This window comes from Neoarius graeffei, chromosome 6 (assembly GCF_027579695.1).
Source record: "Neoarius graeffei isolate fNeoGra1 chromosome 6, fNeoGra1.pri, whole genome shotgun sequence".
In the NCBI taxonomy this organism is placed as follows: domain Eukaryota; kingdom Metazoa; phylum Chordata; class Actinopteri; order Siluriformes; family Ariidae; genus Neoarius; species Neoarius graeffei.
The window spans coordinates 98,206,778-98,231,253 of NC_083574.1; the positions used below are offsets into that span (position 1 = coordinate 98,206,778).

The 24,476-nt window shown below is 44.4% G+C and overlaps 1 protein-coding gene across 2 annotated transcripts in view; it reads left to right on the forward strand.

Annotated features, from left to right (window-relative positions):
- Positions 1-23,982, forward strand: part of LOC132888177 (NACHT, LRR and PYD domains-containing protein 3-like) — a 43,629-nt gene extending 19,647 nt beyond the window's left edge. For both annotated transcript variants that reach the window (XM_060924217.1, XM_060924218.1), the window contains exons 7-13: positions 8,322-8,379; positions 8,581-10,375; positions 13,861-14,034; positions 14,206-14,379; positions 14,572-14,745; positions 14,878-15,048; positions 20,872-23,982. In XM_060924217.1, the coding sequence (XP_060780200.1) occupies positions 8,322-8,379; positions 8,581-10,375; positions 13,861-14,034; positions 14,206-14,379; positions 14,572-14,745; positions 14,878-15,048; positions 20,872-20,914 (2,589 nt within the window). In that variant the 3' untranslated portion in view covers positions 20,915-23,982. The remainder of the gene's footprint in view (positions 1-8,321; positions 8,380-8,580; positions 10,376-13,860; positions 14,035-14,205; positions 14,380-14,571; positions 14,746-14,877; positions 15,049-20,871) is intronic.
- Positions 23,983-24,476: the final 494 nt, after the last annotated feature.

Sequence of the window (24,476 nt, forward strand, 5' to 3'; positions counted from 1 at the left end):
AAATTACGTTCAGGAAAGCCTTGTGGCACTCGGTGTGAAAGAATTTTGTGAATATCTCCTTCCGTTTTCGTGTAAATCCCCGTTGTTTGGAGGGAGCGCTGTAAGGAAAAAGTGCGCTTTCTCTGTCTCCGTGTCTGAGCGCACGGGTGGGGGAGGGGCTGCTCGCTCTCTCTCTCACACACAGGAGGGAGGGGCCTGCAATAGCGACTGCTACAGCCACTGCATCACTCTTATTTCCCACAGGGGAATTGTTGGCTCTAGTTATAATTTATAATGCTTATCTACATTCTTTTACAAAAGTGCAATATTTTGATGCTGCTGAGCCATTGATCAACCTTTTTTATGTCTGATATGTTGTAGATGGGAAAAGTAAAAGAAGCAAAAGTTTACTTAAGAAAGATGGCTCTCTATTTTTATTTTAAGTTATTATAACTTGTTCCTCAGGCACTCAATGTTAATAAACAGGCCTACATTTGAAATCTGTTGACCTCAGTTTTCATTCTTGCATTAGCTTTATGGAATTCATTGTATTCATTAATTTGCACTGAAACTTGATTTAAAGAAAAAAAAATCGTGGTTGAAATCGAAATCGCAATATCTGCCAGAAAAATCACAATTCAATTTTTTCTTAAAATCGTTCAGCCCTACTCAAGACCAAGACTTTGAGGAATTGAGACAAAGTCAAGACCAAAACAAAAGCAGGGCGAGACCAAGTCAAGACCAGAACTAGACCAGTGGGTGGGAAGGGGGAGGGGTGACGGCTGTTAACGGTAACAAAAATGTAAAATTCACAATGACTGATGTTATTGGTTGTATTTGAAGCAGAAAATTTTACAGTAAGTCACAGTAATGATTCCATGTCCCAACAGCTAGCCGCTGTGTCCGGGGATCAGGTCGTCGAGGCCCCTGGCTTCGACTGCCACCCAATCCACACTGCACCCGTCCCCTACTGCTACCTCTGTGGGTGGTGAACCCACAGGAGGTCAGGCCCACGTCACCTCTTTGGGCTGAGCCCGGCCGGGCCCCATGGGCAAAGGCCCGGCCACCAAGCGCTTGCATACGAGCCCCAACCCCAGGCCTGGCTCCAGGGTGGGGCCCCGGCTGCGCCATACCGGGCGACGTCACAGTCCTTGATGGTTTCTCCATAAGGGTTTTGGTGAACTGCTCTTGGTCTGGCCTGTCACCTAGGACCTGTCTGCCTTGGGAAACCCTGACAGGGGCATAATGCCCCCGACAACATAGCTCCTAGGATCATTCAGGCACACAAACCCCTCCACCACAATAAGGTGGCAGTTCTAGGAGCCTCAGCCTCCCGGGGAAAGTTTACTCTAGGGTACTGGAGAGGAGAATTCGACCAATAGTCGAACCTCGGATCCAGGAGGAACAATGCGGTTTTCGTCCTGGTCGCGGAACACTGGACCAGCTCTATACCCTTCATAGGGTGCTCGAGGGTTCATGGGAGTTTGCCCGACCAGTCCACATGTGCTTTGTGGATCTGGAGAAGGCATTCGACCGTGTCCCCCGTGGTATTCTGTGGGGGGTGCTTCGGGAGTATGGGGTTCGGGGCTCTTTGCTAAGGGCTGTCCGGTCCCTGTACGAACAGAGCAGGAGTCTGGTTCGCATTGCCGGCAGTAAGTCAGACCTGTTCCCAGTGCATGTTGGACTCCGGCAGGGCTGCCCTTTGTCACCGGTTCTGTTCATAATTTTTATGGACAGAATTTCTAGGCGCAGCCAGGGGCCGGAAGGAATCCTGTTTGGGAACCACAGGATTTCATCTCTGCTTTTTGCAGATGATGTTGTCCTGTTGGCTTCTTCAAGCCAGGACCTCCAGCATGCACTTGGGCGGTTTGCAGTCGAGTGTGAAGCGGCTAGGATGAGAATCAGCACCTCCAAGTCCGAGGCCATGGTTCTCGACCGGAAAAGGGTGGCTTGCCCTCTCCAGGTTGGTGAAGAAGTCCTGCCTCAAGTGGAGGAGTTTAAGTATCTCAGGATCTTGTTCACGAGTGAGGGAAGGATGGAGCGTGAGATCGACAGGCGGATCGGTGCAGCCTCCGCAGTGATGCGGTCGCTTTACCGGTCCGTCGTGGTGAAGAAGGAGCTGAGCCAAAAGGCGAAGCTCTCAATTTACCGGTCGATGTATGTTCCGACTCTCACCTATGGTCATGAGCTTTGGGTAATGACCGAAAGAACAAGATCACAGATACAAGCAGCCGAAATGAGTTTCCTTCGCAGGGTGGCTGGGCGCTCCCTTAGAGATAGGGTGAGAAGCACAGTCACTCGGGAGGAGCTCGGAGTAGAGCCGCTGCTCCTCCACATCGAGAGGAACCAGCTGAGGTGGCTCGGGCATCTTTTTCGGATGCCTCCTGGACGCCTCCCTGGGGAGGTGTTCCAGGCATGTCCCCCCGGGAGGAGGCCCCGGGGAAGACCCAGGACACACTGGAGGGACTATGTCTCTCGGCTGGCCTGGGAACGCCTCGGTGTTCTTCCCGAGGAGCTGACCGAGGTGTCTGGGGAGAGGGAAGTTTGGGCTTTCATGCTTAGACTGCTGCCTCCGCGACCCGGTTCCGGATAAAGCGGAAGCAGACGAGACGAGACACAGTAATGATATTAACAAAGAAATCAGACAATATACAGTTAATTTAGTGATATTCCTGCAGTTGTGGTCTTGACCAGTCTTGAAATAAAATCCTGAATCTTCTATGGTTGAGACTGAAACAAGACCGAGTAAAATTGTGGTCAATTCCAAGACAAGACTGGTCTTGAGACCAAGACCAATCTCAAGTACTACAACCCTACTTTAGACCACCCATAGCTGCATTCTCTCAGGATCCCTTAATTATTCATTATTGTCAATTTGGTTGTTGCTGTGTTATCCGTCCTGATTGGTCCATCCTCCTTCCCACCTTTCGGTAGACCACCGGGCTGTTTTCATTTTGTTCTGTTTGTTGCTGATTGAGGGAATCCTTGTAGCAGACATGTCAAAGGTCTGTAGAATGGGTAACTCCTGCCACCAGCCCGGCTTCTCTGGCAGCTCGGCTTCTCTGGCAGCCCTCCAGTCTTTGCTGGACACCGACTACTCTGTTCACAGTGGTCACTGGTGAGCCAGATTAACTAAGTTTGAGCACAGGTGGGTCCAACTTCGGGGCATTCATGGCCTAATGGCTTTCCCCACGTAGGACCTTCTACTTTTTAAACAGAAGTATTGTTTTCTCTATCCTTTGTCCTCATCCTAAGATTTACCATGATGCCTTCTCCCTGGTGGCACCTCTTGGCCATTCCTTGGTTTCTAGCATTGTCCTTTCCCATTCCTGCATTTGTACCAGGTTTTTCTCAGCTTCCCTTTCTGTTTTTTTTTTTCTTGTCCCATGACATGAAGAGGCTCTGTCAAGGCAGCTGTACACCTTGTAATACTCACTATGGTGATGTCACTATACAGTATTTCCTAATATACAATATAGAATGAACAATATGATTTTGTAATCCCACTCTTATACTCACCCAGATTGTTAGGACTGGGACTGTTTTGGCCTCTAGAGGCCACTGTTATTTCCTTTTCTGGTCATGTTTGTTTTTGGCCTCTAGAGGTCACCACTGTGTTCTGTGTTTTTGTTTTTGTCTTATTGCCTGTTTCCTGCCCCGTCCTGTCCTTAATTAGTTTGTGTATTTATACCCCTGTGTTCAGTCCTCTTGTCACGGAGTCTTTGTGCTGTTATGTTTAGCTCCAGTTACCTCTGTTCCGATTTCCTTGCCCATGTCTTTGTGGTTTTTGTACTTTGCTTTCTTTTGGACTTTTTGGACTTTGTGTTTACCATTTTGGATCCTCTGAGCGTTTGTATTTTTGCCTCTTCTTTTTTGGTTTTTTGGCTCTGTTTCTTTGAACTTTTTTTTTCCTGGTTATCTTCTGAGCGTTTGGATTATACTTTTGTTTTTGCCTTGGATTGTAAATAGTGTAAATATTGTAAATAAACCTTTCGATACTTTTTCTACTTCCGCCTCACACCTTTGCATTTGAGTCATCCCCCTGGTGGCCTAGTGGGGGTTTGCTGGATTATCACACCAGCGAACCAGGTTCGAATCCCAGCAAAACCCTAACAGAAAGACTCCGTCATGACTGTCTACCCGGCCAACCTTCAGGGAATGATGGCTGCGTTAACACGCCTCGGATCCACCATGGACAATCATGGACGGACTCTCGCAAGCCAACGTGAGACCCTTGCTCGCCACGAGGTACTGCTTCAGCAGATTGGGAGAACCCTGGCACAACTGACTTCTCTGCCCCCATCTCCTCCGCCTGATTCTGCTCCTGCGCCACCATCCACTCCTGCTCCAGTGCCTCCTGCCATGCTGCCTTCTTCACCTCGCGAACCCAGCCTTCCTGCACCACAGAGGTATGACGGCAAGCACAGTGAGTGTCGAGAGTTCCTTACCCAGTGTCAACTCATCTTTGAGCTTCAGCCTACCACCTACACTACGGATCGCCGCAAGATTGCCTTTGTGATAACCTTGTTAGCTGGTAAGGCGCGAACCTGGGCTACTGCTATCTGGCAGAGACAGGGACCTGAGTGCTCTGATTTCCAGCTGTTTACTGAGGAGATGCTGCGTGTCTTCGATCAAGCAGACATCAGTAAAGATGCAGCCAGAAAGCTCATGTCCATCCGGCAAGGGGGAAGCGTCGCAGACTACGCCATCTCATTCCTGACGCTCGCAGCAGTAACTGGATGGAACGAGACTGCCCTGGTGTCAGCCTTCCACCATGGTCTGTCTGACCCCATCAAAGACGGTCTGGCTTCTATCGGATGCCCAAGTGACCTCGAAACACTGATCTCACATTCTACTCATCTGGACAATAGGATGAGAGAACGCCGCCAAGTCCTGAGCCTCCCCGGCCTGCCTGCCTCTACCTGGAGCCCATCTACCTCCTCCAGTGACTGTCCAGAACCCATGCAAGTGGGCCGTACTTGCCTCTCCGCATCTGAGAGGGAGCGCAGAAGGAGGGACAAGTGCTGCATCTACTGTGGCAAGCCTGGTCACTTCCAAGCATCATGTCCCAAGCTCTCGGGAAAAGGACCGCCCCGTCCAGCTGAGGGAGGGTTGTGACGGGGCCTACCCTCTCTCCCGGACTCCCTGGCCAAGGTATCTACATCCCGGTCTCCATCTCCTGGGGTGAGTCCGTCCACTCTTGTCAAGCTTTGTTAGACTCAGGGGCGGCTGGAAACTTTTTATGGATATTCACTTCGCCCAAAGTATCAATGTCCCGACTGCACCTCTTGAAGTCCCACTGTCTGTGTCTGCCCTGGATGGCCAAGCCTTAGGTGACGGAAGAGTCACCCAAGTAACTTCTCCAGTCTTCTTCCAGTCTCAAGGTCACAAGGAAGAAATATCCCTGCACCTGATTCCTTCACCTGAGTTCCCAGTTATTCTAGGTCTCCCTTGGCTTACCTGCCACAGCCCTCGTATAGACGGGGTCACTAGCCAGGTTGTGGAGTGGGGTCCTGCTTGCTATGCCTCTTGTCTGCTCTCTAGCTCTCCTGTGTCTCCTGCCAAGCCTCCTGATCTCACAGAGTTATCTCAAGTTCCCACAGAGTACTGGGATCTTAAGGAAGTTTTCAGCAAGAGCAGGGCCGCCGTTCGTCCTCCGCACCGTGCCTACGACTGTGCCATCGACTTGCTCCCTGGGACTACCCCTCCTCATGGCAGACTGTTTTCCCTCTCTCAGCCAGAACGCAAGGCCATGGAGGAATACCTCAAAGACGCCCTGGTCTCTGGGTTCATTCGACCCTCCACCTCACCCGCTGGTGCCGGCTTCTTCTTTGTCGGCAAGAAGGATGGGGGGCTCTGACCATGTATTGATTACAGGGGCCTGAACAAGATCACTGTGCGCAACCGATATCCCCTTCCGCTGATGTCCACAGCATTCGACCTGCTCCAAGGCGCTACCGTCTTCACCAAGTTGGACCTACGGAACGCATACCACCTCGTCCGTATCCGACAGGGAGACGAGTGGAAGACTGCCTTCAACACCCCGTCTGGGCACTACGAATACCAGGTGATGCCCTTCGGACTCACCAACGCACCAGCTGTTTTTCAGGCCCTAATCAACGACGTCTTGAGGGACATGATTAACCTGTACGTTTTTGTCTACCTTGACGACATCCTTATCTTTTCCAAGACCATGCAGGAGCACCGCCACCATGTCCGCCAGGTTCTCCAGAGGCTGCTACAGAACAATCTGTTCGCCAAGGACCAGAAATGCGAATTTCATGTTCCCGAGGTCTCCTTTCTAGGTTTTATTGTACGGACAGGCCAACTCCAAATGGACCCAGCCAAGACCCTGGCTGTCCGGGACTGGCCCACTCCCAAGTCCGTCAAAGAGGTTCAGCGGTTCTTAGGATTTGTTAACTTCTACCGCAAATTTATCAGGAACTTTAGTTCTGTAGCAGCACCCATGTCGGACCTCACCAAAGGGACAGGTGGATCTTATGTCTGGTCTCCTCAGGCGGATAAGGCGTTCAAAGACCTCAAGGACCGCTTTTGCACGGCACCCATTCTGGTCCTCCCGGACACCTCCCAACCATTCATCGTGGAGGTGGACGCCTCAGACAGTGGTGTCGGCGCGGTTCTCTCTCAACGTTCGGAAGGAAAGCTGCACCCCTGTGCTTACTTCTCCCACCGCCTGAGTCCTGCGGAGTCCCGGTACGATGTGGGGGATCGAGAACTGCTAGCGGTCAAACTGGCCCTTGAGGAGTGGAGGCACTGGCTGGAGGGAGCGCGACATCCATTCCTGGTTTGGACGGACCACAAGAACCTGGAGTACCTGGGCAGCGGGTTTGGCTGTCCACCAAGGACCTTCCGCTGCAGGTGGAGAACCGCAAGCTTGCTCCTCGCTACATTGGCCCCTTCAAGGTTGTACCCAGAGTTAACCCTGTCTCCTACCGGCTCCAGTTACCACGTATGCTAAGGATCAACCCCACATTCCATGTTTCCCTGTTGCGGCCCATACTGACGTCCATGTATGCCCCTGCCCCTAGGAACCACCTGCCCCCCCCCGCATCTTCCAGGGTCAGACTGTGTTCACCGTGCGCCGCCTGCTGGACTCCCGCCGGGTTCGCGGGGGCCTCCAATATCTTGTGGACTGGGAGGGCTATGGCCCTGAGGAGCGCTGCTGGGTCCCAGCTCGGGACATACTCGATAAAGAACTTTGTCGGGACTTCCATTCGGCCCATCCTGATCGTTCTGGGAACGTCATGAGACGCTCCTAGAGGGGGGGGTCCTGTTAGTACTGAGACTGTTTTGGCCTCTAGAGGCCACTGTTGTTTCCTTTTCTGGTCATGTTTGTTTTTGGCCTCTAGAGGTCACCACTGTGTTCTGTGTTTTGTTTTTGTCTTATTGCCTGTTTCCTGCCCCGCCCTGTCCTTAATTAGTTTGTGTATTTATACCCCTGTGTTCAGTCCTCTTGTCATGGAGTCTTTGTGCTGTTATGTTTAGCTCCAGTTACCTCTGTTCCGATTTCCTCGCCCGTGTCTTTGTGGTTTTTGTACTTTGCTTTCTTTTGGACTTTTTGGAATTTGTGTTTACCATTTTGGATCCTCTGAGCGTTTGTATTTTTGCCTCTTCTTTTTTGTTTTTTTGGCTCTTTGTTTCTTTGAACTTTTTTTTTTCCTGGTTATCTTCTGAGCGTTTGGATTATACTTTTGTTTTTGCCTTGGATTGTAAATAGTGTAAATATTGTAAATAAACCTTTTGATACTTTTTCTACTTCCGCCTCACGCCTTTGCATTTGAGTCATCCCCCTGGTGGCCTAGTGGGGGTTTGCTGGATTATCACACCAGCGAACCAGGTTCGAATCCCTAACACAGATAGGCTCTATTAGAAATTGGGTTTCTCCAGGATTCTTTGAATAGATAAGAACATTGAACACTCTGCTACAGGGTTCAGCATAAAACCTTTAAGGGGTCCCTCAAAGGGAATACAGCCAGAGGACTAGCCCCCACTGTAACCTTTGCTGTATAACAGGCGAGAGGCCAAGGGCTATAGAAACGAAAATTGGTGCCACCCAATGCACCTCAAAAGACTGGTTAATACTGGGATGGGAGATGGCCTGGGAAGACCAGGTCCTGGCGCAGGATGGACTTTGACTTGATAGAGGGACTCCTCTGACATATTTTTGTAAAACATACAGTGTTCTAGCTGTCAGTACCAGAAAGTACCTCCCAGATTTCAAGATATATTTGCCATATTTATCCTTATTAATCTGTCATTAATTAAGCCGTTGATTTACATAATTGATTGATTTGGTTAATTCATTAAGTATTTCTGTTTAGCAACTGAGCCCAGATTATCCAGCGATGGAGGATAAGGAGCATCAGAGCAGGACAGGAGGTAAGGTATACAAGATTTATGCATGTATAGAAAAGAAAACGGATAATTAAATCATGATTCTAGTTCATTCATTATATAATTATTGTAATTTCCTTTTATCACCAAGAGAAGACTCTTAATTATTTCAACTTTAAAATTCAAAATTTCAATATGTCTTAAATACTAACAAAAGCCACATTGTTGCTTTCTTTATCTCTTCAGAATTGGAGCCTGTGTCACAAAGTTTCAAATCCAAACTCCGGAAGAAATTTTTATTGATTAATGAGGGAATCCCAATGTATGGAAACGTAAGACTTCTGAATGAAATCTACACAAACCTCTATATCACATCAGATTGTGAGAGTGGATGTGTCAATGAAGAACATGAGGTCAGATATATAGAAATGGCACACAGGAGATTACCAACAGAAGAGTCCATCAATTGTAATGACATATTTAAACCCTTACCTGGAGATGAGAAACCCATCAGAACTGTGCTAACAGAAGGCATTGCTGGAATCGGGAAAACGGTCTCTGTGCAGAAGTTTGTTCTGGACTGGGCTGACGGAAAAGCGAATCATGATTTGGACTTCATTTTCCCCTTTAACTTTAGGGAGCTAAATTTTATGAAGGGAAAAAAGCTCAGTGTGTTGGAGCTTCTCCATCGTTTTTTCCCAGAAACCAAAGAACTTAAAGCAGACGATCATCGCAACAAAATCATGTTCATTTTTGATGGCCTGGACGAGTCTCGTTTTACTCTTGATTTTCTAAACAGCAAAAAGTTGACTGATCTAACAAAGTCTGCTTCAGTAGAGGTGCTGTTAACAAATATTATTAGCGGGAATCTGCTTCCATCTGCATTCCTCTGGATAACATCTCGACCGGCAGCATCCAGTCAGATTCCTCCTACTTATATTGACAGAATAACAGAGGTACGAGGGTTCCTTGACCCTCAGAAAGATGAGTACTTCCAAAAAAGAATCGGTGATCGAATCCTGGCAAATAAAATCATCGCACACCTGAAGTCATCACGAAGTCTTTATATTATGTGCCACATCCCAGTCTTCTGTTGGATGGCAGCGACTGTTTTTGAGGGAATTTTCAGTGCAGCAGAAACTGGAGAGGTCCCCAAGACCCTGACTCAAATGTTCACACATTTCCTGATCTTACAGATCAAACGTATATCCCCAAAGTACAAAAAACGTGAAATGGGTCCTGGAGAGATTGCAGACATTGTACTAAAACTGGGAAAGCTGGCATTCCAGCAGCTGGAGAAAGGAAACCTGATCTTCTATGAGGAGGACATCACTGGATGTGACATTGATGTCCAAGAGGCCACGGTGTACTCTGGAGTTTGCACCCAGATCTTTATTGAGGAAGTCGCTTTGCATCTGGGGAAGGTGTACAGCTTTGTACATCTGAGTGTTCAGGAGCACCTTGCTGCTGTGTATGCATTTCTCTCCTGTATCAATGGAAATCTCTCAGAACAACAAACTCCTCGAACCTTTGGCCTCTCCAGCAAGGCAACACTGTTAGACCTTCTAAAGGCAGCAGTAGACAAGGCCTTAGAGAGTAAGAATGGACACCTGAACCTTTTCCTTCGTTTCCTGATGGGTCTCTCACTGGAGTCCAATTCAGTTCTCTTACAAGATCTGATGACAGAGACAGGACGCAGTTCTCTGAGCACAAATGCTGCTGTCACTCAAAAGGAAATAACCAAATACATCAAGGAGAAGATTGGAAAGAATACAGTACTATGCAAATCCATCAATCTGTTCCATTGTCTGAATGAACTGAACGACCAGTCTCTGGTACAGGAAGTTCAAAATTTATTGAGTAAAACAGAAGATAATTGCCTCCATGGAGTCAGACTTTCATCAGTTCAGTGGTCAGCTCTGGCTTTCTTCTTGCTGAACTCAGAAGAGGTGCTGAAACAGTTTGTCCTCAAGAAATATGCAGCATCAGAGCACTGTTTGCGGAAACTGTCCTCAGCGGTCACAGCATCTAGAAAAGCTCTGTAAGTTTTTCTGGATTTTTCTGAAATTTTCATTCATGTATGAATCTGTTGGCACCAACAGTATGGAGCCTGTGACTTCTAACTTCTAACTCACTAAGGCCATTCAAATATGGTTGGTCAAATTTCAGCACTCTGTTTTTCAGTTTTTGTAGACTGGGCAATTCATACTGATTATAAAACATAAAATCTGATCATCTTTAAAATGCAAATCTTATACAACCCCAATTCCAAAAAGGTTGGGATGCTGTGTAAACTGTAAATAAAAACAGAATGCAAAAATCTGCAAATCATGGAAACCCAATATTTCAACGAAAATAGTACAAAGACAACAAATGGGCAATTCCATGTAAATGTCAACCTCACCATGCAAAAATAAAGCAACATGTAATACATCAAAACCACTCCCAGAGATATCACCTTGGCCTGTATTTTACAGATGTGAACAAGTTGAACCAATTTGTAACCAACCTAATATGTCACTGTCAGTCTTTCTTTCTTATAATGTAAAACCCAAGCTAAAATCAACGTTGATCATGTACAATTCTATATTATTGCCACAAGCCACAGAAATGTATGCTAAAATCCACAAAACAGCAAAACAATAGCCATCCTAAATATTATTTAAGAACTTTGATAGTTTTAGCTGATATTTAGAGTTTTTCAAAGGGTTATGGTGGTTAAATTGCTGATTTTCTAAACATATGCCATGTCCATTTCAGACGCGTCACATCCATAACGGAATTTCGTCACATCCATAACGCTGACTTTTCCTTCCGAAACTCTGCATGAAATACAAAATATTTTAAACAAAGATTTTTTAATATTCACCTTGGACCCCTCTATCAAATGGATATCTCCATTTCGACATTAGGTTTACAATTTCACAGAGTTTGATAAAAATGTACAGTCACCCAAGAAAAGTGATACTTTTTCTGTCACATCCATAACGCATCTTTTATTGGCGTTTTCTGGCATGCCCTAGATGTACTATGGGAATTGTTCTTGTTCTATCATTTCTCCAGTATGGTACAGTCTTAAAATATGCAACACCTGTTTAAATACTGGGAGACAATAAAACATGCACTGGGTCGTTTGTTGCCATTTTGAGTTCAAGTGTCACGTCCATAACGCTGGAATTGCTCAAATCAGATGTTGAAACTGAGAAATGTTATGATATTATGGACTATAGATGATGTGATCCCCAAATTATTTGCAGTTTTACATTGAGGAATGTTATTCTTAAATTGTTGCACTGTCTTTTACAGAGCGGTGAACCCATATATTTTGAAAAATATATGCTCATTTTGAATTTGATGTCAGCAACACGTTTCAAGTTTCAAGAAGTTGGGACCACTGTGTTGCATCACCTCTACTTTTAACAACACTTTGGGAACTGAGGAGACCAATTGCTGTAGTTTTGAAAAATATATATATATATTGTCCCATTCTTGCCTGATATACAATTTCAGTCGTTCAACAGTTTGGGTCTCCTTTGTTGTATTCTGCGCTTCATAATGTACCAAATGTTTTAAATGGGAAACAGGTCTGGACTGCTGGCAGGTCAGTTTAGCACCTGGACACTCTTACTATGGAGCCATGCAGTTTTAATATGTGCAGAAAACAATTTATCTTGGTGAAGGAAGGAAGGGCTTCCCTGAAAAAGATTTTGTCTGGATGGCATCATGTTGCTCTGAAACATATAAATTATTATTCAGCATTAATGATGCCTTCCCAGATGTACAAGCTACCCATGTCATGTGCACTGATGCCCCCTCATACAATCGCAGATGTTGGCTTTTGAACTGCCGGATGGTCCCTCTCCTCTTTAGCCTGGAGGACGTGGTGTCCATGATTTCGAAAAAGGATTTCTACTTTTGATTCATCAGACCTCAGGACAGTTTTCCACTTTGCCTCAGTCCATCGGGCCCAGAGAAGGTGGCGGTGTTTCTGGATATTGTTTATATCTGGTTTTAACTTGCATTTGTGGATGCAGTAATGAAGTGTTTTCACAGACGATGGTTTTCTGAAGTGTTCCTGAGCCCATACAGTGATTTCCACTACAGACACATGTCTGCTTTTAATGCAGTGTCTCCTGAGGGCCTGAAGATCACAGGCATCCAATGTCAGTTTTCAGCCTTGTCTCTTGCATACAGAGATTTCTCCAGATTCTCTGAATCTTTTAATGATATTATGGACTATAGATGATGTGATCCCCAAATTATTTGCAGTTTTACATTGAGGAATGTTATTCTTAAATTGTTGCACTGTCTTTTACAGAGCGGTGAACCCATCCCCATCTTTACTTCGGAGATGCTCTTTTTATACCCAATCATCTTACTGGCCTGTTGCTAATAAAAAAAAAATTTAGCATTACACAACTTTCAGTCTTTTGTTGCCCCCGTCCCAACGTTTCTGAAACGTGTTGCTGACAAATTCAAAATGAGCAAATATTTTTCAAAAAAATATTTCTCAGTTTCAACATTTGACATGTTGTCCTTGTACAATTTTCAATGAAATATAGGGTTTTTATGATTTTGCAGATCTTCATATTCTGTTTTTATTTGTGTTTTACAGTGTCCCAACTTTTTTGGAATTGTACAGTGGTGCTTGAAAGTGTGTGAACCCTTTAGAATTGTCTATATTTCTGCATAAACATGACCTAAAACATCATCAGATTTTCACACAAGTCCTAAAAGTAGATAAAGAGAACCCAGTTAAACACGAGACAAAAATATTACACTTGGTCATTTATTTATTGAGGAAAATGATCTAATATTACATATCTGTGACTGGCAAAAGTATGTGAACCTCTAGGATTAGCAGTTAATTTGAAGGTGAAATTAGAGTCAGGTGTTTTCAATCAATGGGATGACAATCAGGTGTGAGTGGGCACCCTGTTTTATTTAAAGAACAGGGATCTATCAAAGTCTGATCTTCATAACACATGTTTGTGGAAGTGTATCATGGCACGAACAAAGGAGATTTCTGAGGACCTCAGAAAATCTTCATATTCTGTTTTTATTTGTTTTACACAGCGTCCCAACTTTTTTGGAATTGGGGTTGTATGTAATGTAGCAATGCATGGTCTTACCCGATATTAAAATGATTTTAAAAGGCCCACCGTGTAGCATTCAGTTCCTTACAACTCACCGAATGCCCTTCCTTTACCACTTATGGAAACACAACTATTTATAGTTCCAGGTGATTTATAGACTAATGAAATCATGCATATGAATACTATATTCCATTTCTGTTAATCTAAAAAGTCTAAAGTCCTTTCCCCTGCGATATGGCGCACAGGGCGGCACCGATCTCCGTTTCCATAGCCCTCGGCCTCTTGCCTCATAACTAGGGTTGCATTTCTGCAAATGGATCCACTTAAATCCTACATAGTGGACCTTTTTAAAATCAAGTTTTAAGGTGACTTTAAATCTAAATAGTTAAGGACATGTGTTGCTCTTCTTTTTCTTTTTTTTTTGCTGCAGGCTGTGTGATTGTAATCTCACAAAGAACAGTTGTGAAATTCTGGCCAAAGCTCTCAGCTCAGACTATTCATGTCTGCAAGAGCTGGACGTGAGTGAAAATAAATTACAGGATTCAGGATTCAGACTGCTTTCTACTGGGCTGAAGAGTCCAAAATGTAAATTGGAGGTCCTCAGGTAAGAGCTTGGTTTTCTTATTGTGTAAATCAGATCAAGCAGTGAGTGACAAAAAGGAACAGAGTTTGCACTAAAAGTCAGAGAAAAAAGATGTAAACAGGCTGGAGAACCCTAGTGCTGCTGTATGATGGTAATTGATTGGAAACCGATACTACCCTGTTTCTCTTTCAGACTTGGTGATTGTGGTCTCACAGAGAAAAGCTGTGCGCTTCTCGCTTCAGTTCTTACCTCTGAGTCGACACGTCTGAAGGAGCTGCGTCTCAGCCGCAATAAACTGCAGGATTCGGGAGTGGAGCAGCTTTCAGACGCCCTGAAGAACCCACACTGTAAACTAGAGATACTGAGGTGAGAATGCTCCGTCATGTCAAAACAAACCAAGCCCCATCAGTAGTATAGTGCCAGAACTTTTGTTCACAGTGTATTTTCTTTTCTCTGTAGGCTGAATACGTGCAGCTTTACAGAGGAAGGCTTTACATCAGGTGTGTGTTCTGAGTGATAAATACCAACAGGAATGTTTTTTGTTTATTTCCTCTACAGCTTGTCTGAATGTGGCATTACACAGGAAGGTGGCGCTCATCTGATTTCAGCTCTGATCTCAAACCCCTCTCACCTCAGAGAACTGGATCTGGGCCGGAATAAAATCGGAGACCCGGGCATAAAATTAATCTCTGATTTCCTGAAGAACGAACACTGCAAACTGGAGACATTAAAGTGAGATTTTCATGTCTTTTCCATCTGCGTGGCACGTTATTAAAGATTTAAAACAGAATCTCGCACCATGTTTTAGACCCAAGTGCTGCAACAGACGCATGAATTTATGAACTTTGTCCTTTTCTCCTGCAGGTTGCACGATTGTAACGTTACAGAAGAAGGCTGTGTCTCTCTCACTGCAGCTCTGAGTCCAGATTCACACCTGAGAGAGCTCGATCTGCGCTCGAATCATTTAGGAGAACGGGGACTGAAGCTGCTCTCTGATATAAAGAAGGATGGAAAGTACAAACTGGAGACGTTGGAGTGAGTTACTGATATATTAACACTCACTCACTATCTGTTTTGAGTCAGTTGACACGTCAGACGTTTGTATGACTAGTAGTCTTCAGCAGAGCTCTCCATTCAGCACGGTCTTGAGTTGCCTCCTCTGCGATATTCCATAGCTTCAAGTCAGCACGGACAGATTCTTTCCAGCTTTTTCGAGGTCAGCCATGGTTGTTCGTTCCTTCAACTTCCAAGGTAGTATGTGTGTTGATCCAAGAATTACCGCATTGGACGTGTCCAAACCAACAGAGACGACTGCATCTGAGGACAGTGTCAAGGTGACGGAGGTTCAGCATCCGCAGAAGATGCTAATTCGTATTCCTCTTTTGACATTGCACATCCATAAAAGCATGGCTGTTTCATTATGCTCAAGCCGTTTTTGGTCATCTCTTCGGAGTGCCCAACATTTAGAACCGTATAACATGGTGCTATGCACACAACTGCTGTAGAGTTGACCACGTGTATGAAGTGAGACAGCTTTGCAGGTTAACAATGGCAGCAGCTCTGTAAACTTTCCCCAAGCAGAACGAGTTCTGATAATCGTTGCCAGTTCACAACCACCTCCTGGGCGCATACCATCACCAAGGTATACGAAGCTATCGATGACCTCTAGTTTGCTACCTCCCAACATTACCTCACTGCATGGTCTTGCATTGCATCAGTCAGCTGAGCTCCTCCGAGATAACGCTGACAATTGTGGGTGGTAAAAGAGAGCAACTGGACTTGCTTGAAGATTCTTGAAGACGTTTCACCTCTCATCCGAAAGGCTTCTTCAGTTCTGTCTGACTGGTAGGGAGCATCAGGTATTTATCCTCTCGTGGATGAAAAGCTCATCTAAGGTGTCATTGAGTCATCCTGTTGGTATGGGTCAACTGGGGGCTGGTTGTGAACGGCCTCAAGAGTCGTTAGGATGATCAATGGATTGCCCGTTAGGGTGATCAATGGATTGCTGGTTCTCTCTGTCCTCCTGTGAGTCACTGAAAACAGCTGGGTTTTGGTGTGCATTCAGTTGTCTGGGAAGTGTGCCAAGGACTGCATTGTAGGTGGCTGATAAATGATGTCTTAGACCCTCACCTCTGTTCAGTGATGACCGTTCCAGGTTGACAAAAATGGCTTCTTTAACTCCTCGCTCATACCAACGATCCTCTCTGGCTAAAATGCATACGTTGCAATCCTGAAATGAGTGTCCTTTGTTGTTAAGATGAAGGTAGACAGCAGAGTCCTGGCCTGAGGAACTGGCTCTCCTGTGTTGAGCCATGCGCCTGTGAAGCGGTTGTTTTGTTTACCCAATATACGAGTCCGTGCATTCCTCACTGCACTGAATTGCATACACTACGCTGTCCTGTTTGTGTCTGGCTATTCTGTCCTTAGGGTGGACCAGTTTCTGCTTCAGGGTGCTACTGGGTCTGAAATGTACCGGAATGTTGTGTTTTGTAGAAGATCCTCCTGAGTTTCTCAGATAGACCAGAAATGTAGGGAATGACAATGTTCTTGCGTTTGTTCCTGTTATCCTCCTTGTCCGTTCTGTTCCTTTTTCTGCTCTTGAAGAAAGACCAGTTGGGATACCCGCAGTTCTGAAGTGCTTTCTTGATGTGATTCTGCTCCTTCTCTTTTCCCTCTATCGTTGTAGGGATATTCTGAGCCCTTTGTTGCAGGGTCCTAATGACCCCCAATTTGTGTTCCAGTGGGTGGTGAGAGTCAAAGAGTAGGTACTGGTCTGTGTGTGTGGGTTTCCAGTAGACCTCGATGCTCAGGCTTCTGTCTTGTCTAATGTGTACATCACAATCCAAGAAGGCTAGATTATTCCCACTGACGTCCTCCCGAGTGAAGTTGATGTTAATATCCACTGCATTGATATGTGCGATATGTGTGAACAACCGCTTCACAGGCACATGGCTCAACACAGGAGAGCCAGTTCCTCAGGCCAGGACTCTGCTGTCTGCCTTCATCTTAACAACAAAGGACACTCATTTCAGGATTGCAACGTACGCATTTTAGCCAGAGAGGATCGTTGGTATGAGCGAGGAGTTAAAGAAGCCATTTTTGTCAACCTGGAACGGCCATCACTGAACAGAGGTGGGGGTCTAAGACACCGTTTATCAGCCACCTACAGTGCAGTCCTTGGCACACTTCCCAGACAACTGAAGCTACATCCACATGACAACGGCAACGAGATGTTATTTAAAAATATATCGCGTCCAAATGGGCAACAATCAGTAAAATATCAGGTCCATATGGCAACGCAACGCTTGCTGAAAATGATGCAATACACATGCCACACCTCTAGGGGCACTGTAAGACGGTCCCTTCGGAGACACCAGAACAATAGAAGAAGTAAGGACGCATGCGCATAAACTATTATGCGCGAGACTTCATATTAGCCACAAAGTCAGGAAAATCTGTTCGTAAAATTACATTATAATGACCAAATACAATGAAAAGTATTTTTCCAGTCTCACCTGTGAAAGGTAATCCCATGTGATCTCGTTTGGACGGCAAACCTGTTGGTACAGTTAAACGCAGCTAATCTTTATTCTCCGCTTTGACCTCTCCAAAATGGCGGCGAGGATAACGTATGATTCTACGCGGAAGGCGGCGTCTTTAATGGTCCGGAATAAATTGAATGCTACACGTTGATGGATTAATTTGTTGTTTCTCACCTGTGAAAGGTAATCCCATGTGATCTCGTTTGGACGGTAAACCTGTTGGTACAGTTAAACGCAGCACATGAATCTTTATTCTCCGCTTTGACCTATCCAATATGGCGACGAGGATGACGTATGATTCTACGCGGAAGGCGGCGTCTTTAATGGTCCGGAATAAATTGAATGATACACGTTGATGGATTAATTTCTTCTACGCCCTTTTTGAGGAATGTATTGTAGGACTTAAACCCACATGTGAAGAGGTGAGATCGCTCCTTTTTTTTCCCTATTTTTGCTGGCGGGATTGACTCTGCCCTAAGGGCAGAGTCTCTCTCACTTTGCACCATTACACAATAAATATTCACAGTGAAAATATTTTGTAAGTGCGTTTCATGAACCAAGTTATAGGATTTGTTGACAACTCGCATCGAGTTCGTTACACTTCTACCCGGCGTGAAGCACTCACAGTCATGTGGTTGTGACGTCATTGTAAACAAATCCGTTCTACTCATCCAGACGACTTCGCAACGGCAACGTTGCCAGATCTTTCCACTCTGGAACCCGTTCTCAAAAAGACTGCGTTTTGGGCACCCAAAACGCCGGTGCCGTGTGGACGCCAGGCCGAAACGATAAGCAATTGTATCGGAGTCACCTGAATCCGTTGCCGTGTGGACAGGGCCTCAATGCACACCAAAACCCAGCTGTTTTCAGTGACTCACAGGAGGACAGAGAGAACTAGCATTCCATTGATCACCCTAACGGGCAATCCATTGATCATCCTAACGACTCTTGAGGCTGTTCACAACCAGCCCCCAGTGAGCCACACCAACAGGATGACTCAATGACACCTTAGAGGAGCTTTCCATCCATGAGAGGATAAATACCTGATGCTCCCGACCAGTCAGACAGAACTGAAGAAGCCTTTCGGATGAGAGGTGAAACGTCTTCAAGAATCTTCAAGCAAGTCCAGTTGCTCTCTTTTACCACCCACAGTTTACCATGACCTGGATGACTGAGAATCTTCACAGACAACGCTGACAATTGTAATCTGGGTTTTCAACTAACCTCCCCTGCACACCAGAACATCTTTTGTGTACCCATATTTTGCAACCACTACAGAAAATTGAATTCTGGCCAGCCCCTTTTTTGCACACACCAACAAGGGTATTTTCCAGAGATTCTCAGTGTGTTTAGGTCATCACCAGAGATCATGACTTTGGTTTTCCTCATGTTGACTTTCAGGCCCTTTTCTTCAAGAACAACCTTCCAGCGGTTCAGCTTCTCAAGTAGTTCATCCAAGGGTTCTGCGATTATGACCAGGTCATCCGCATTAAGCATTTCCCAAGGACAACCAACCCAAAACTCTCTTGATAAGGCCTCCAACACAATTATAAACAACGGGGCTCAAAACTGCTTAACTGCTACAAAACATTTCCCAAACAATATATTAATGATGATCAGCACCACGGTGGTGTGATGTGGCTCAGTGCAACGCGAAGTTACTGTTATGACCCTGAAGCTGATTAAATTTCTCAAACAGCACACCCCCAAGTGCTTTATTCTACTTATTCCACAGCAGACAATCACAATTTTTAATTTATCAATAAGCAGTTCATACTTTTAACCTTTTATAGTTGCATTTAATGTTCATGAGCCCAGTTGTTTCCTGGTATCATTGGCGTTCTAGCAGCTATAAACGGTTCCCTTCTCTCAAAAATCGCAGCTTGTCATGTTCCTGAGAAACTGCAAAGCGTAAACTCCTCTGTCCTGGAGATTTTAGAAAACTTAGTTACAGCTTCACCTCTGACTGTTGCAAAGCTCTGACACTGGAGACTCCTTCCATACAGAAAACTTCACCATGTCACTGATAACACATGATTTTAACCGATTTATGTGGAGGATCCGCTGTCCAAGTCTCTGTGAAACTGCAGACGAGCAGCAATGTTCTTTCTGGAGAGCAGTGGCTTTCTCCTTGCAACCCTGCCATGCACACCATTGTTGTTCAGTGTTCTCCTGATGGTGGACTCATGAACATTAACATTAGCCAATGTGAGAGAGGCCTTCAGTTGCTTAGAAGTTACCCTGGGGTCCTTTGTGACCTCGCTGACTATTACACGCCTTGCTCTTAGAGTGATCTTTGTTGGTGGACCACTCCTGGGGAGGGTAACAATGGTCTTGAATTTCTTCCATTTGTACACAATCTGTCTGACTGTGGATTGGTGGAGTCCAAACTCTTTAGAGATGGTTTTGTAACCTTTTCCAGCCTGATGAGCATCAACAACGCTTTTTCTGAGGTCCTCAGAAATCTCCTTTGTTCGTGCCATGATGCACTTCCACAAACATGTGTTGTGAAGATGAGACTTTGATAGATCCCTGTTCTTTAAATAAAACAGGGTGCCCACTCACACCTGATTGTCATCCCATTGATTGAAAACACCTGACACTAATTTCACCTTCAAATTAACTGCTAATCCTAGAGGTTCACATACTTTTGCCACTCACAGATATGTAATATTGGATCATTTTCCTCAATAAATAAATGACCAAGTGTAATATTTTTGTCTCATTTGTTTAACTGGGTTCTCTTTATCTACTTTTAGAGCTTGTGTGAAAATCTGATGTTTTCGGTCATATTTATGCAGAAATATAGAAAATTCTAAAGGGTTCACAAACTTTCAAGCACCGCTTTGTAGTTGCATTTAATGTTCATGAACCCAGTTGTTTCCTGGTATCATTGGCGTTCTAGCAGCTATAAACGGTTCCCTTCTCTCAAAAATCGCAGCTTGTCATGTTCCTGAGAAACTGCAAAGCGTAAACTCCTCTGTCCTGGAGATTTTAGAAAACTTAGTTACAGCTTCACCTCTGACTGTTGCAAAGCTCTGACACTGGAGACTCCTTCCATACAGAAAACTTCACCATGTCACTGATAACACATGATTTTAACCGATTCATGTGGAGCATCCGCTGTCCAAGTCTCTGTGAATGAGCTGTTACTATGGAAACGGTAATGTATGAGAAGGAATGCATGAATAGGAACCTGCGCTACTGTCAGAGCTGCTATTATAGACCAATCAGAATCCAGGATTTGGCAGTGCTCTGTGCATAAATTGATATAACGCAGATGGATGTCTAATAGGTCTCTTTAATTTTCTTGCAGGCTGGGGGATCCCTGGTGTAAGGATGAAGTCTCGTGGAGATAACAGCTCACACTGTTACCACATTCTCACACTTTCTCAGTCATCCATCATTCCTGACACACCTGCTTTGGACTTTCCAGCTTTTTTGGCAGATGAGAAATCTAGCTAATTTTTTCACCTTTAATCAAATTACTAATCAGGCAAACTTAGGTGTTTAAGTGGTGTTTATTGTTGGCATCTAAATCAACAGAACGCCTTTAGAATCATAAAGAAGCTAGAAATGGAGCAAATACAATACAGCTATCGTATAAAACCTCACGACTGATTGTGCTGTTGGTTGTAGATTTGTGTGTGTATTGCGAGTGAGAGGGTTTGAGTCATAGGCAGGCCTGGAATTTCGTCATTTTAGGGGCGAGGCAACTCGGCCTTTTGTGCTGTCAATTTTTTGAGGGCACCAAGGCCATAAAATAAAACGATAATTTTAAGTTCACGTCTATAACAAATTTAATTTAAGGACTAATGACTCTTCTGAGGAAGATTGGAGTCTCAGTCGAAACTATCAAGCAGGTAAAGAAACATCTACACTATTATGTCTGAAGATAAGAAAATATTGAACATGTCTAAACTTATCAATCCATCACTCACTTCAAAAATTGTAAAACTTATTAAACCTATATCCTCCCATAATTTTTGCTCAATTGACACCGAATGTGCAAGAGCATCTTCAGACTGTACTACTACGCAGATTTTTGATTCATCAAAATTGAGCCTGGAGTTCATCAAACAGGGATGTGATTTTTCCGCGAATTTGCGGAATTCCGCTTTTTTTCACCTCAAAATTTGAAAAAAATTTTCAGTTTTTTCGCTCAAAAATCCGCATTCGTATCCTATTCGTTCCGACTTTCAGTAATTCCGTCATTGAGATGAAACGAGGTACGTGATTGGCCCATCGCTCTGTAACAACCAGTGAACGCGCTTGTTAGATAGCTGTACGTAAGCTCGCTTCAAACAAAGAGTTGAAAGATGGCAGCCTCCGTGATCGAGCGTAAAGATGCAAATCGAGTTAAAGAAATCGACAGAATAGTGAAAAACAAGTTCCGCTGGGAATGGTTGGAGAAAGAGGTTGCTACAGACGTTGGACATGAGACTGTGAGACATTTGTTCAGCGATTTCGTTCGGAAGATCGATCGTGCTGGGAAGGCTCTTTGCACGTGGTGCAACGATACCATGGACTATGGTGGTAGAGGATTCAAAGCCCTGGAAAGCCACACAAACAATAAATAAATCCTTAAGTGAGTGAACACTGTAGTTATGATTATCCTTAAGTGAGTGAACACTGCAATAAGTTGTGAATATTCTTAAAGGTCTGATGACACGAACATGACTCTATGCAATTTCTTAAACTATACAACATGGCAAACATGTTAGATTTCTGTTATAATTACGTGAAAAGAAGCTGTTGTTACGCGAATATCCAACTTTTAATTGCACAGCGCAAGAAAACTGGGTCCGTGGCTCGCGGCCATGTTGTGACGTCAGCGGAAGAACACGCTGCGGTTCACTGGCTGTTCTACTCTGGTTCTACTCAATGGAAATGGCGCATGAAAACGCTGGTGAACTCTCTAGTGCTAGCTCTTCCTCTTCTGGGAGTCTAGAATTGTGTTGATCTCTTCCGAATAGAATCTATGATGGCCTACCCTCTTTACCCTTTGCCTCTCGTTGCTAGGCGGCAGTTACATGAAAGCCGCAAGCTTTCACAAGCAAATACATGACTGATATCACGCCGACTTTATGATTACATTTATGATTATCATGTAGAATCTATAGCTCTACGTACCTTTATCTTATGTCGTTTCACAACACATGTTCTGACAGGAGGACTGTCTTTGGAGGAGTCACCTTGTCCCAGGCGACTGCTGGATCCGGCATAGCTACTAGTAGACCCCCTCCGGAATACTGTAGGCAGTGTTGCCAGATACTGTTCAAAACCCACCAAAATGCACTTGAAACCACCCAATCTGGCAACACTGACTGTAGGCACTGCTGATGGTAGTAACACACGTTTGTGCTGAACTGAACACCCAAGAGATTCTTTTAAGCTGGGAAGGGTGTCAAAACAATCCAAATCGACACTTCTTAACACACACTGCGTCCTTTATTTTTATTAACAAGTATTTAACAAGGAGTTGCTGTGTTAGCCACAGCTCGCGCTTCCTAATAGCCCATAAAAACAGCGCCAACTCAACTTCCTGCCTCAACCCCCGCACTCACTCTCGCGCACCCACACCTAAACTCCACCCCCCAGTTTCCCTAAAAGGCATATAACATAAGAAACTCAACAGGTAACAGAACACAACACAGGTTATCACAATACATATATAAAATAATGTATAATAAAAATACTAATAATGACAAACTGAACACCTGTCGCATCAACAACAAACTGGTAAGTGAGGAGGAAGATTCTTTTGCTGATGTCATATAGCCCCTCCTCCTCATTCGTCTCCTGGGTGCTGCAGCCCCGTCAAATTTGCCCAAATAGCCGCGTTTTTTATCATAACTTGTAAAATAGGCGCCTTCGTGAATTAATATATGGATCATCGGGAATTACTTTTTATGTTATAAAACATCGCCAAAGATGTCAAAAACGTGTCATCAGACCTTTAAGTGAGTGAACACAGTAGTTTTGAATATCCTTAAGTGAGTGAACACTGTGGAGTTATGATTATCCTTTGGTGAGTGAACACTAGAGTTATGTATATGAAGTTGACATTGCTAGAGTAGAAACTGCAGGAAAAAAGTGACTGATATGCTGGAACTGGACATGGATGCTAGCATCTTTTTTCTTTGAGAGTTCCTGAAGACTTGTGGATGAATTCTTATGTTGCATCATGTTTGTTTGAAAAGGCACATTTAGGTATGTTTAACTTCTACAGTAATTGAAAGTACCGGTATACATTTTGTTTTTCCTTATACAATTTTCTATTTATTCTAATGCAGATTTAATTTAGAATGACATTTTTAGGTTTCATGTTTTGGCTTTTTGTCAGTTAAGAATCATTGAATTTACTATAGGGGCTCAGAGTTGCATGTTGACCATTAAATTGGCTTGAATTTGTTAATCATGACAAGTTTTTTCTTGTGTGTTTGCTTGCCATTTTAGTACAATTTTTAAGTCAGAAAGCCCCAGGAGCTTCGGGGGGCTTCGCCCCTCTTGTCCCCCCACCAGGGCGCTGCCCTGGACCAGCTGGGGGCCTGCGGCCCCCAGACCCCCGGCTAAAATTTTCAGATAATTTCACCAGCCCCAAATCACATCCCTGCATCAAAATGTTTGACTGTAAATGGAACATATACTAGCATGCAGGCTACTGATTAACCCATAAGAGCCCAGACCGATTTCTCAATCAAGGAAAATTATTGAGGAAATAAAATGAACCAAATAGACGACAAAGAAAACATTTCTGATCTTTTATTTTTTTAAAATAGCACTTTCATGTCTCAAGATCTGAAATATTAAATTGCAGATTTGCAGAACACTGCGACACTATTACACTGTTAACCCCAAAGTTCATTCTGTGCAAACAGTTTGAGTAAATTCCACTTTTAAAGATTAGTTTTATTGCAT